General features: G+C 39.9%; 1 protein-coding gene across 1 annotated transcript in view; it reads left to right on the plus strand.

Annotated features, from left to right (window-relative positions):
* pde3a (phosphodiesterase 3A, cGMP-inhibited) overlaps positions 1-8922 on the plus strand; it is a 91418-nt gene extending 82496 nt beyond the window's left edge. Inside the window, exons 14-15 of the mRNA XM_010899639.3 lie at positions 319-592; positions 1922-8922. Of these exons, the coding sequence (XP_010897941.2) occupies positions 319-592; positions 1922-2235 (588 nt within the window). The 3' untranslated portion in view covers positions 2236-8922. The remainder of the gene's footprint in view (positions 1-318; positions 593-1921) is intronic.
* The last annotated feature ends 2450 nt before the right edge of the window (positions 8923-11372 follow it).

Raw genomic sequence — 11372 nt, forward strand, 5'->3', positions numbered from 1 at the left:
CTGAAGGCAAAAGGGGGTCAAACACAGTATTAGTATGGTGTTCCTAATAATCCTTTAGGTGAGTGTATATTTCTGTGATTTATTGATAGCAACTTAGAGTTAACGTATTCATCTCTAAATGGGTGAGGCAAACACGTTACAGACATTGTATTTATTAATAATAAGAATTTGTAATCAGGAGTATCATCAAAGTCAGTGCTAGTAGGAAAATACTCTTTTAGTTCAAGTAAGACAAAACATCCTTTGTTTGTGTTGGGGGCTTGTTTCAGACATTTACATAAAATCTGCTGTTGTGTTTGCCCATGATGGTCTCTGCAGGGTGATGAGGAGTTGAGTCTGGGCCTCCCCATCAGCCCCTTCATGGACCGCTCTGCGCCACAGCTCGCCAAACTCCAGGAGTCCTTCATCACGCACATTGTGGGTCCGCTTTGTTCGTCCTACGACTCTGCAGCCCTTATGCCTGGGAATTGGGTCGACCCAGAGGATGCCCGGAGGAAGGAGGAAGACGAGGAGGAAGTGGAGGAACAAGAGACAGAGGAGGAAGACGAGGATACTGCAGAGGAAGATTCTTCAACTAGCTCGGAGAGTTCCCGTAAGAGTTCCCAAAAAAGCATTTCGATGTGCAACTTTAACCGAGTTAACAGAAACTCACTTATATCAAAACTCACCCATAAATGGCCAAGATATTGAGTTTTTGTTTTAGTACAAATTGACAATATAGAAGATAAGACGATAAGAGAAGTGTATGGATACAGCTCTCAGTTGTGGTATGTTGGCCATTTCTACAACGGGTTGGTCAAATTAAGCATTGTTAGTGGTTGAAATGGGCTCTAAGCCATGGTAAAAAAAAAATGTTTAACATGGGTTATCCCGGGATGCCAATTCAGATGTTTGTTTACATGAGAAATCCCTGCGTACCCACTGTCTAATAAGCCTAGCTTACGCCAATCATAAACTTTGTCACCTCTGTAAAAAGCATCAAGGCATTATTTCCCCTTAATTCTAACCAAGCAGTTGGTTTGCAGGTTCTGCCTCTCAAACATTTCATTCATTGTCTAGATTTTGAATAGCAATGTGGTGGGGGACGTTGTCATGGAATGATCTGCCACAAAATGTTACTCTGAGGCAAATTTTGTTAGATTGTATTACCGTAATTATCATCTTCTTGCAGTTCAAATTATCTGTTCTGTAAGAATATAACTATATACAGCTCAAAGAAAAAATTAAGAGACCACTGCACCTTTTTCTTTCCTTTCCAAAAAAGTTGAAAAGGAGAGTTTTGAGTGAGGAACAGAAATGTTCAATTTGCAGTGTTCTCTTCATTTTAACCCTTCTGTTCCTCACTCAAAACCTTCCTTTTCGACTTTTTTAGAAAGGAAAGAAAAAGGTGTATAAAAAATATGTTTAAACGTTGTTTACCACGCTCTCTCATGTACAGTTGCTCCACTACCGCAAACATCAAAGGAACATTAATGCTTCGATAACCTTGCCATCAACAAGGTTAAAGAGTGAAAAAACTAGTGTTTTTACAGCGTACCTGTGGTATATTGCACACCTGTGATAACTGATTTATTATAGCAATTTAGCATCACAGAGGTCAGTGGAATATTGCCATTAAACCATGGCCAAGTGCTTTATCCAGGCATATTCCATTCCCATGTGCATAATTGACAATATTTATAAAGATATCAGAAGTGATGTTTTAGCCAGTCAGCATGTGTGTTCCAAACTACAGGGTTTGTAATAACTTGGAGATTCAGAAACCTGGTTTACTCTGATCTATTTTCTGTGTATTTAGTCTTCATCATTTATTGTGGGAGTCCCTGTACAGAGGTCATTTTGTCAAGCGTTTGTATTTTGAATATAAGGAGATCGATATAGTTGGTTTTGTGTTGAGTCATTGTTTTCTTCTACTGTACAGAGAAGCATGTGGTGAAGCCTAAGAAGTGCAGGAGGAGAGTCTTCTGTCCCATTACCCAGCATCTGCTGGACAACCATGAGATGTGGAAAAGAGTCATCGCTTCGGAAAACCTGGAGACGCTCGACAGGGAAGAGCCTGACTGCCTCAGCAACCCCGCTGAGCCGATTGCGTCCATCCACGAGGAGGAAGAGCCAGCCAGCAAGGAGGAGCCAATAGATGGCCAGGGAGAACAGATGGAAGGGGAGGAGGCGGGGCTTGCGGAGGAAGTGGGCAAACAGTTGCAGACTGCTGAGGAAAGGGAGGAGCCAGAGTGAACTTTGAAGATCAGGAAACTGAACACTAATCTAAACTAGACTTCGGGGTCATGTCTGAAATGATATCCTATTCTCTCTCTAGAGCATTATCTCCAAAAGTTGTGCACTATACAGAGATTAGGGTGTTTTCTAAAACACAACCCTGATTGGTTGCCAGCACATCACTTAGACAGAACACTGTAGAGGGTTGGGGTAACATGTGCCTAAAATAAAAAAAAATAGGGTGAAAGGGATTACAACCAATGCCAGCGTAAGAGCGTAACTGAGGATGAGGTGGGGTTGGGATTTAGGATTTTACATAGGTATTATATTGGATCAGGTTTCCACTTTACACAAACCCCTCTCCCCAACGAGGTGCCCACACCGCAATACATATAACACACTGCCAGCTTTGAGACACAGCCGGCATCCAACTGTTACGCCCTCATGGGACCAGGGTGAGGTGCAGCACACTCTTTACCAGTCAGTGCAGACAATGAAATGGAAGGAAAATGCTGTGTCAACTGAGTGCTGGTCCTGTAGGAGTGAGGAGAAGACTGAGGACTGGGAAGGAGGACTCAACTGTTTGTAAAGGGTGTGCTCAAACGCACGGACACACACACACACACACACACGCCAACCTCTCAGAAGCATAGCTAGCTAGCTCGGGAAGAGAGAGTAGGAAGTCTAACAAAGAACTGTGGCTTTGAAAAAGCTTTATACTTACTCAAGGAAAAAACAACATACGACACGCAGTATTTCTGTACATTTTTCACCTCATCGTTTCAAATACACCAACTTCTCTCCCTCTCTCTTTCTTTTTTTCCTTCTTTCACACACTTTAGTTTTTTTCCATCATTACTTTTCCACCCACTCCCACGCAGTTCCACAGCATTTAGGAACACAGACATTGAAAACATAGATCCATCCACATAGGGCCATTCAACCAACACCAAGTGATTCTTTCATTGATTTTCTCATCGGTTGTGTGACTCTCTTATCTTTAACATTGACCAAAACAGAATTTCCTTCTTAGTGGGAGGTTTTGTGTTGTAAATATGGTGTGGGACGTTTGTTACACTTCTTATTTCATGTACACTGCATCTTGGTTTTCTGCACGGGAATCTCATTGATTCTGAGTCACCTAGTTTCTTATAGAAGTGTTTTATTTTTATTCATAAATCCAATTACATATTCTAATGTAAGATGCTTTAAAAGTGCAACATTGTTCTCCCTTTAATGCCTTGACCAAGGTGATGAACATGTACCTGTAGTGCCAGGAACATTCACATTTACATTAATCTGTTTGATAATGATATTGAAAAAACTTTAGAAAAAATTGCAATTTCTGGCAAACTCCTTAATAGAACTCTTTGATATAATCTTGGTTGGAAGTATTGGAACCCTTTCACTTTATTTAAATAATGCACCATTTATTCAAGAAAACTGTTGATGTATGAAACTATTATGGTATCCGTTATGTATTTCTTTGGTTTGCAGTTAAAAACAAAAAGATATACAAAGAAAGCTAATTCCATGTAGAAATGTTAAAATGGCAAAGACGATATCATTGGCGTCTCCTAGAAGTAGTTTGAAATAATTAGATTTCATTCAGTCAGTTCTCCTTTACATTGGAACTGATCTAGCCTTAACCCTGTGGTGAGTTGAAAGTCACTCGTTCAGTTTTATAGAGAAAGGAACTAGAGAGAATTGTCAAAGTCAAGATCGAAACATCTCCAGACATCTCCAGAAAACTTGATGCTCCTGTCTCCACCATATTTAATCTTATCACAAATGTATATAAAATAAAACCTGTGCAAGGATTGTTTAAATGGTGGAGAAAGCACCTCAATCGACTGCAACACAGATTCATGCTGACCTTTAGACAATAGGTACAATTCGCATCATCCATCGCCAAATCAGTGAAATGGAGTTATATGGTAAGAGACCCACTGCTGAGAGGGACATGAGAAAACCTGACTGCAATTTGCAAAAAGGACCTGAACATGCAACAATACATCTGGGACAATCTCCTTTGGACAGAAAATACCAAATTTGAGCTTTTTGTGAAAGCACATAATCTCGGTTTACAGAAAACAAAACAAAGCCTTCAAAGATAAGAACACCTTCCCTACAGTCAAACATGGAGTAGGTTCATTGATGTTTTGGAGTTGCTTTGCTGCCTCTGGTACTGGGCGCCTTGTACTTGTGAATGGCATCATGATATCAGGAGAATACCAAGGCAATTTGGAGCACAATGTCAAGCCGATTTGATCAAGTGCCACCAGTAAATGGGTCTAGGGTCTCAATAATTGTATCAATGCCGTTTCGGTTTACTTTCTGATTTAAAAGAATATATTAGGTTCTGAATTTAAAACAAAGGTTCTGTAGTATTGAGTGCAAATTAGTTACTTGCAGTATTTGAGACCATGTGAGTTACTTGAAGAAAGTGAAGAAAATGCATGGGAATCAATACTTTTGGCCACAATTGTACAATGATTGATCTCCTGTAGGCAAATTGCGCAGTTTGTTGAGAAATGAATTACTCACTGATGTCTCGTCTATCTGTCCTCTCTCACAGTTTGATCTTCTCAACCGCCCAGTACCCTCACTGGGAATTCAGTGACCAGAGTGAAATTCACTAAGCCACAGATTACCTTTCAGTGTCTTCAGTAAGCCTTATTCCCTGTAGTTTGCTTTCTCACCAAGTTCTTTCCAAGAGCCAGGGTTAGAGTTGTATTCTGGCATTTATTATTGATTTCTACAGATATGCTCTGAGAATTTTTTTTATTTCACTGTCAGGCTAAGAAAAGTTTAAATGTTACTGCCCTGGGGCTTCAGTAGTATTCAGCTAGTCATGTGATCAAAGAAAGTGCATTGCTGAGTGTTGCATGGCTGGTGAGCCTTGGGGAAGATGTGGCGTGGAGGAAACTGGAGGTTTATCCAAGACAACAAGGCTTCAGTATCCTCCACATAACATCACAGAGAGCGTGCCATGGTGCCACGCCTTCTGATTGCCTGTTTCACATGCAGTAGGTTCGCTGACAATGTTCTGAGGAATGCCACCATTCTGATCGTTGCAGCATTCAAAATGTAGGCGTAAGCGATTTAACCAAGGAAACTGATGAGATCAGCGGTCATCCGTCTTCTAGCCCAGGGTTACTTTCATGCCATGACTAAGCAGAGGAGTGTGGAGTGTGGCTCAAATGAATCCTACTCCCCACATGGTGCACTACTTTGACCCCTGGTTCAAAAGGTATAGAAAGCAGGCCATCCAGGCAACATGCCAGTCAGAACATTGATCCATCCTATGCTCCACATCCTCATTTGATCAAGGTAACCCACACATACAAGTTGGTCAGTTTATAATGAAATTTTTTTTCCTCTCTCATTACATATCCCAACTCTGAGAGTGGGGTCAAAGCCAGGGATGGTGAATCTGGGAGCAATTTCAGGTTTAAATGCCTTGAAGACAGGTCAACAGCTTATTTTTTCTATTCATATTTTTTCTGCTTGGGGAGTTGAACTCAAACTCTTTTGGTTACTGCCCTAACACTCTAACCTCTGGACTACCTGACACTCTCTTTGATGTGAAAGGACAGTGTGTGAAATTGGTGGTGATGAGAGAAGAACGGAGGGAGGGTTGGAAGGAACTGATGACAGACAGCGAAGCAGATGAGAGGGAAGGGCAGAGAAGAAGAAAGAGAATGAGAGGGAAAGGAATATCAAGGGGTGTATAAAGTTGTGTTCAAGGGTTTCTGAGGTTGGTCAGTAGGTCTCTTTTCTGTTCACTGAAGGTCCCTGAGAGAATGTCTCCATCTGTCTGTCTGAATCTTCTCTGAGATTCTAATCGTGACTGTTTCATTTTAGCCATTATTATTATCAGGAAAAAGGATTTGTAGTCATGACAGGTTTAAAGCAATACTGACATATTCTAAGTTTGGAGTGCTAAAGTTGGTCTTCCAGGGAAACATCATGTTGTGTAATGTTGTGAATCTCAAGTTTAAGCAGCACATTTCTTGAATTTCATCCAAAGCATGCACAGCTTTTCCTCAGACACCAACCTCTTTGTTGTGTGATATATTAATGGTCATTATCTAACATTGGCTGTGTGTGTTGTAGCTGACATTATAGGAATATCTTGTGATGTGCTTGTGGCTAGGCAGTTGAATGAATTGTTGTAATAGTTATTGGCCCATTTTTACTGATAGAGATATTAGACATTGCAAGTAGACAACATACATCTTCTGAATCCTTCTCTCAACCTGAATAACGCCTTTTACCGTTTCAGTGTGTGGGAAAATGGAATGTAACAGTCCATTGGAGTGTGCAAAATCAGTACTAATAGTTTATGATGATGTGTTTGTGTGTTTTCTGTAAGCGTTCTAGTTCGCGTGTGGTTGTGCACCCATGTTTGATTTATGGCAGCATTTATTCAAGGGGTATTGTTCCATGTAATCTGTTGGCCAACCTTATTAAGCTTATGCACACATCATATATGTCATATTACAGCTCCATATTGCGCTCCCTAATATGTACGAAAAGTCTCGAATTCCTCAATGTGATCAGACTTGCACTGTAACTGTTCTTGGTAACCTCCTTGTCCAGAGTCGAACCAGAGACAAAACCATTCAGTCCTTTCCCCAACGGTAATTTTGGACCACTTTTGGAGTAGTGTTCTTAGTTAGCCGGGCTTGTTAAATCTTGACCAACCTCTATTCTTAGTCACAGGGTTTTACACAGATTCCTAGAAACATCCATTTCCTTGCCACTTGGGTTCTACACAAGTCTCTACCGGAGGTCAAACTGGGGGAATGGTGAAATAAGTGAATCCAGAACTGTATGCTGTTCCATCGGCCTATGGACAAATGGATTGCCCAGTGAGGGGAAATAAGATCAGGGCCATTTTCAGATACTGGGTCATTAATCGATAATTCATCCTCTAATGAAAAGACAAAAGCAGGAAAAGGTTCCTTTGCCACCCTCCTTTCCCTTGGCTCCATGGTTGCACACTGGTTTCTTTTTGTATGGTGTTAACACGATGGATTTGATCCTCGACAACAGCACTGTGCATTTCTGACACACCATCCACAGATGGATGGCAGGGGGCTGCCGAAAGACAGGAGGAAGGCACGACATCAGACTGAACGACATTGCATGTCAAAGTGGGTAATTGGTTTGCCTTCAAGTGACTCTCACTGTGTCTCAAATTACGTCCTGTCTGTGTGTCTGGGTGGGGGTGTGTCAGCTTGACAGCAGGAGCTGACAGTACTCTGAGTGCCTAAAGAGAAAAACCTTCAAAATGTTTGACCTCCAGAACATTTCTTCCTTCTTCCTGTCTTTTATATTTGTGTCCTGTATTTTCTCATTTGATCTCTCTTGTATGAGGGTGTTTATTTTAAACACATCCATGATACATTGATGTTTCTGTTTTGATATTTGGGAATTCTTGTTTTGTTGTTTGTTCCAAAGTCTGTGTATGATCCTAACATGCAAAGGTCAGATATGTTGCTGGAGTTGCCGTCATATGTGTGGGAGATTCACAGTTCTTCATGTGACCGCCAATCAGATGCAAGAGGCAGGCACGCATTCACAATACAGACACCATTCCACTGTAGACTGCCTTGTGCAATCTCAGTCATGTGCAGTTGTCTAGGGGATCTCATTTGAACAAAACTCCTAAGTTTGTCTTGTACATCCTCTTCAGAACAGTACCATACAACCTTGAATAACATCTTGGCATTTCGTAACTGACACAACTGATTATTGATCACACGCTATTGTTAACATATTTCTTTCGAGGACTACTACTCTTCCCGTAATTCCTCTCTATAAATTGGCAGCAGCAACTCAGTTGAAAGCAAATGTGGGCAATTTGGCATTGAATGCTTTAAGCTTCTGTTGTTCAAACAGCAACAGACACTGAAAGCCACATTTCTTACTTACTCTTGCTTATTCGTCTTGTGCTTTATTGTTCAACCCTGTCCTGTGTTGCTTTTTCGGGTTATATCCAGGTTTAATGTGCAGGCCTCTCTGTGCCATTCCTTTCATCAGCGTCTGAAATCGCTCCCTTTCGACCAGGGCTCACAGGTCTCAGGTCAAATTAGTGAACAATGTAGGAAATAGGGTGCCATTTGGAATGCAAACTTTCTCTCTCCTTTTGTTGGTTTGTGATTACCATAACCATCATCTGCTCACACACTAGCCACAATGAGAAACAAACAAGCTTTACACCTTCTTAAACAAGACATAGGAGACTTTTTTATCCTTATCTATAGCTGGCACTTCAGAAACTTAAAAATTATTACTTTTTCCTTCTTTCTTGTATCTTGCACTTAACACATGTAGCAATAGATATAGTAGCAGGGGAACAGGTGTGTGATTTCACCAGTATTTGTTAAGTGAAATATTTAATTTTATTGCTGGTTTATTGTTCCATTTTGTAAAAAATATATGCTGTACAGATATACAAAAAAACTATAAAATTGACCACAAGTCTTTTAGATAAACTTTATTTATTTTTACTGTTTTTTGTAATTTAGACACTATACTGTAGCTCCTATATGGCCAGAATTGCTGGAAGTGCCTCTTAGTATAATGTATTTCAAAAGTAAATATACAATATATTGAGGTTATTAGAAGTTGTCACTAGCTGAACAATGTGGATGTTGTAATGTGGATACTGAATAACATGAGTTAAATGATGTTCATGTCTGAGTCTGGTCTCTTTGCCTCGACTTACATTTATTATTCAACGTCATTTGGTGAATCCTGACATGACCTGTGTAAATCCTTTTAAACTCCTTTGGTATATCCTCATGGTCACTACTATATTCAGTCGTTGTCTTTATTTAAATTTACCCATTAAGATATTTTACATTTACATAATTTTGCAGACACTATATTTTTGTATTTGCCCTGTTGGATCCGGACCCAAAAACCCTGTCATGCTGTCTGTAGCTGCAGATCATTTTTAATGCAACCCTTTTTCCAAAAACATTGAGACACTGAGTAAAATGGAAATAAAAACCGAATGCAATGATGTGCAAATCATTTACACCCTATATTCAATAAAAAATTGTACAAAGACAACATATTTAATGTTGAACTGAGTTTTGTTCCTTGAAAAATAAATGCCCACTTTGAATTTTATCCCAGCAACACGTTTAAAAAAACCTGGGACAGGGGCAACGGGCTCGTTTAAGATGGACTGAGGCAAAGTGGAAAACTGTCCTGTGTTCTGACAAATCAAAATTCTAAATTATTTTTGGGAATCATTGATGCTGCGTCCTCCGGGCTAAAGAGGAGAGGGACCATCTGGCTTGTTATCGGCGCACAGTTCAAAAGCCGCCGTCTGTGATGGTATGGGGGTGCATTAGTGCACATGGCATGGGTGACTTGCACATCGGTGAAAGCACCATTAATGCGGAACAATATATAAAGATTTTTGAGCAACATATGCTGCAATCCAGATGTCTTTTTCAGGGAAGGCCTTGCTTTTTTCAGCAAGACAATGCCAAACCACATTCTGCACATATTACAACAGCATGGCTCCGTAGCAAATTATTTACAGTATATAGCAGAATCCATACATAGAAGCAATTCAATGTGCTTTAAAAATAAAAATATAAAATACAATAGAATAAAAACAAGCACTAGAATAAAACCAATAAAAAATCATAATAATAAAACATAAGAAAATAGAAATAGAATAAAACCAAAATGAAAACATAACTAGTAGATTCCATGAGGAAGCTGTAAGGCTAACAGTGTGCTTCGGTTTAAACATTCAGTCATAGGCTTTTGAAAAGTGTTTATAAGATGGATTTAAAAATATAAAACATTTGGCGCATTATGAAACAAAAACTACGACAAAGGAAACCATGAACTGTTGAGCAGCTGAAATCCTATGGGAAATGGGAAAACTTTCAAAATTACAGCAAGTGGTCTCCTCAGTTCCCAAACTCTTACAGAGTGTTTTTAATAGATGAGGTGATTTTACACAGTGGTAAATATGCCCCTGTCCCAACGTTTTTGAAACCTGTTGCTGGCAACAATTTCTCAGTCTAAACATTTTATATTTTGTGTATGTACTATTTTCAATTAAATATAGGGATAAGGGATTTGCACATCATTGCATTCTGTTTTTATTTGCAATTTACCCAGCATCCCAACTTTTTTGGAAACAGGGTTGTACTTTTTTACATCATTTAGAGGAATTGCATAATAAAGATGCCACTTTTCTAACCCGTTATTATGTTATGCCAATATTTCCAGCGTCCTGTCAGTCAGAAATTATGAGAGAATGAGAAGACTGTTTTATCACAAGATTAACTGAGAGACTTTTATTCAGTACTAGACGGATGTGGTCTAACATTGTTCTATGACAGATTGCGTCAATCTATTTGTTTTCATTCAAGTGCGTTTCTTGGCATTAGAATGTGAGAGTTTGGAGTGTGACATGCAAGATAGGTGAGTTTTTCCTTGTAAGATTATTTCAACGGTTTTGCAGAGCCTGACTGATGTCTAATGCCAGGTCTGAAACGTGAGCTGTTAGTAAACGAACAGGCAACATACAGTATACTCATCTAACACCATGGCGCTCAGCCTTGATAGAATACAATTCTTTAACGTGATGGTGATCTGGCATTTGTTCATGCAGTTGTGCTGTCTCAAAGACAAAATGTAGAAGCACGGTATGGGACTGCTGTCACAGCATGAAATTGCTCATTAACTGCTTTTAGCGCTTGTAGTTAATAAGTAGCTGTGTTTTTCCTCTTCCCTGATGATCGGTAGAGTCCATAGGCACGTAGGCACAGATCAAGGATCAGCTTTCCCAAAGAAGGGTGGGCCAACTGCGGAGCTCAGATCTGTGTTTAACGTTAACTCTTTATCTTCTTGAGGAATGCGGAATAATGAAAGCTGTGTCTGACAATCATATTTATGTCCACTGTGAGACATCACGTGCTTCTTCCTATCACCCACACTTTCACTCTCCTATCTCCTCTCACTCCTCTCTCGCTAGTTTGTGCTTCTGCCTTCGTCCTCCACTCTAATCCATTCCCTGCTTGAGATCTGAAAGCTTTTTCAGTTAATGACCATGGGAACTGGACTGGAGATGGAGAGTGATGTAGACAGACGGTGGCAGTAAACATCAG

This window comes from Esox lucius, chromosome 23 (assembly GCF_011004845.1).
Source record: "Esox lucius isolate fEsoLuc1 chromosome 23, fEsoLuc1.pri, whole genome shotgun sequence".
Taxonomy (NCBI): domain Eukaryota; kingdom Metazoa; phylum Chordata; class Actinopteri; order Esociformes; family Esocidae; genus Esox; species Esox lucius.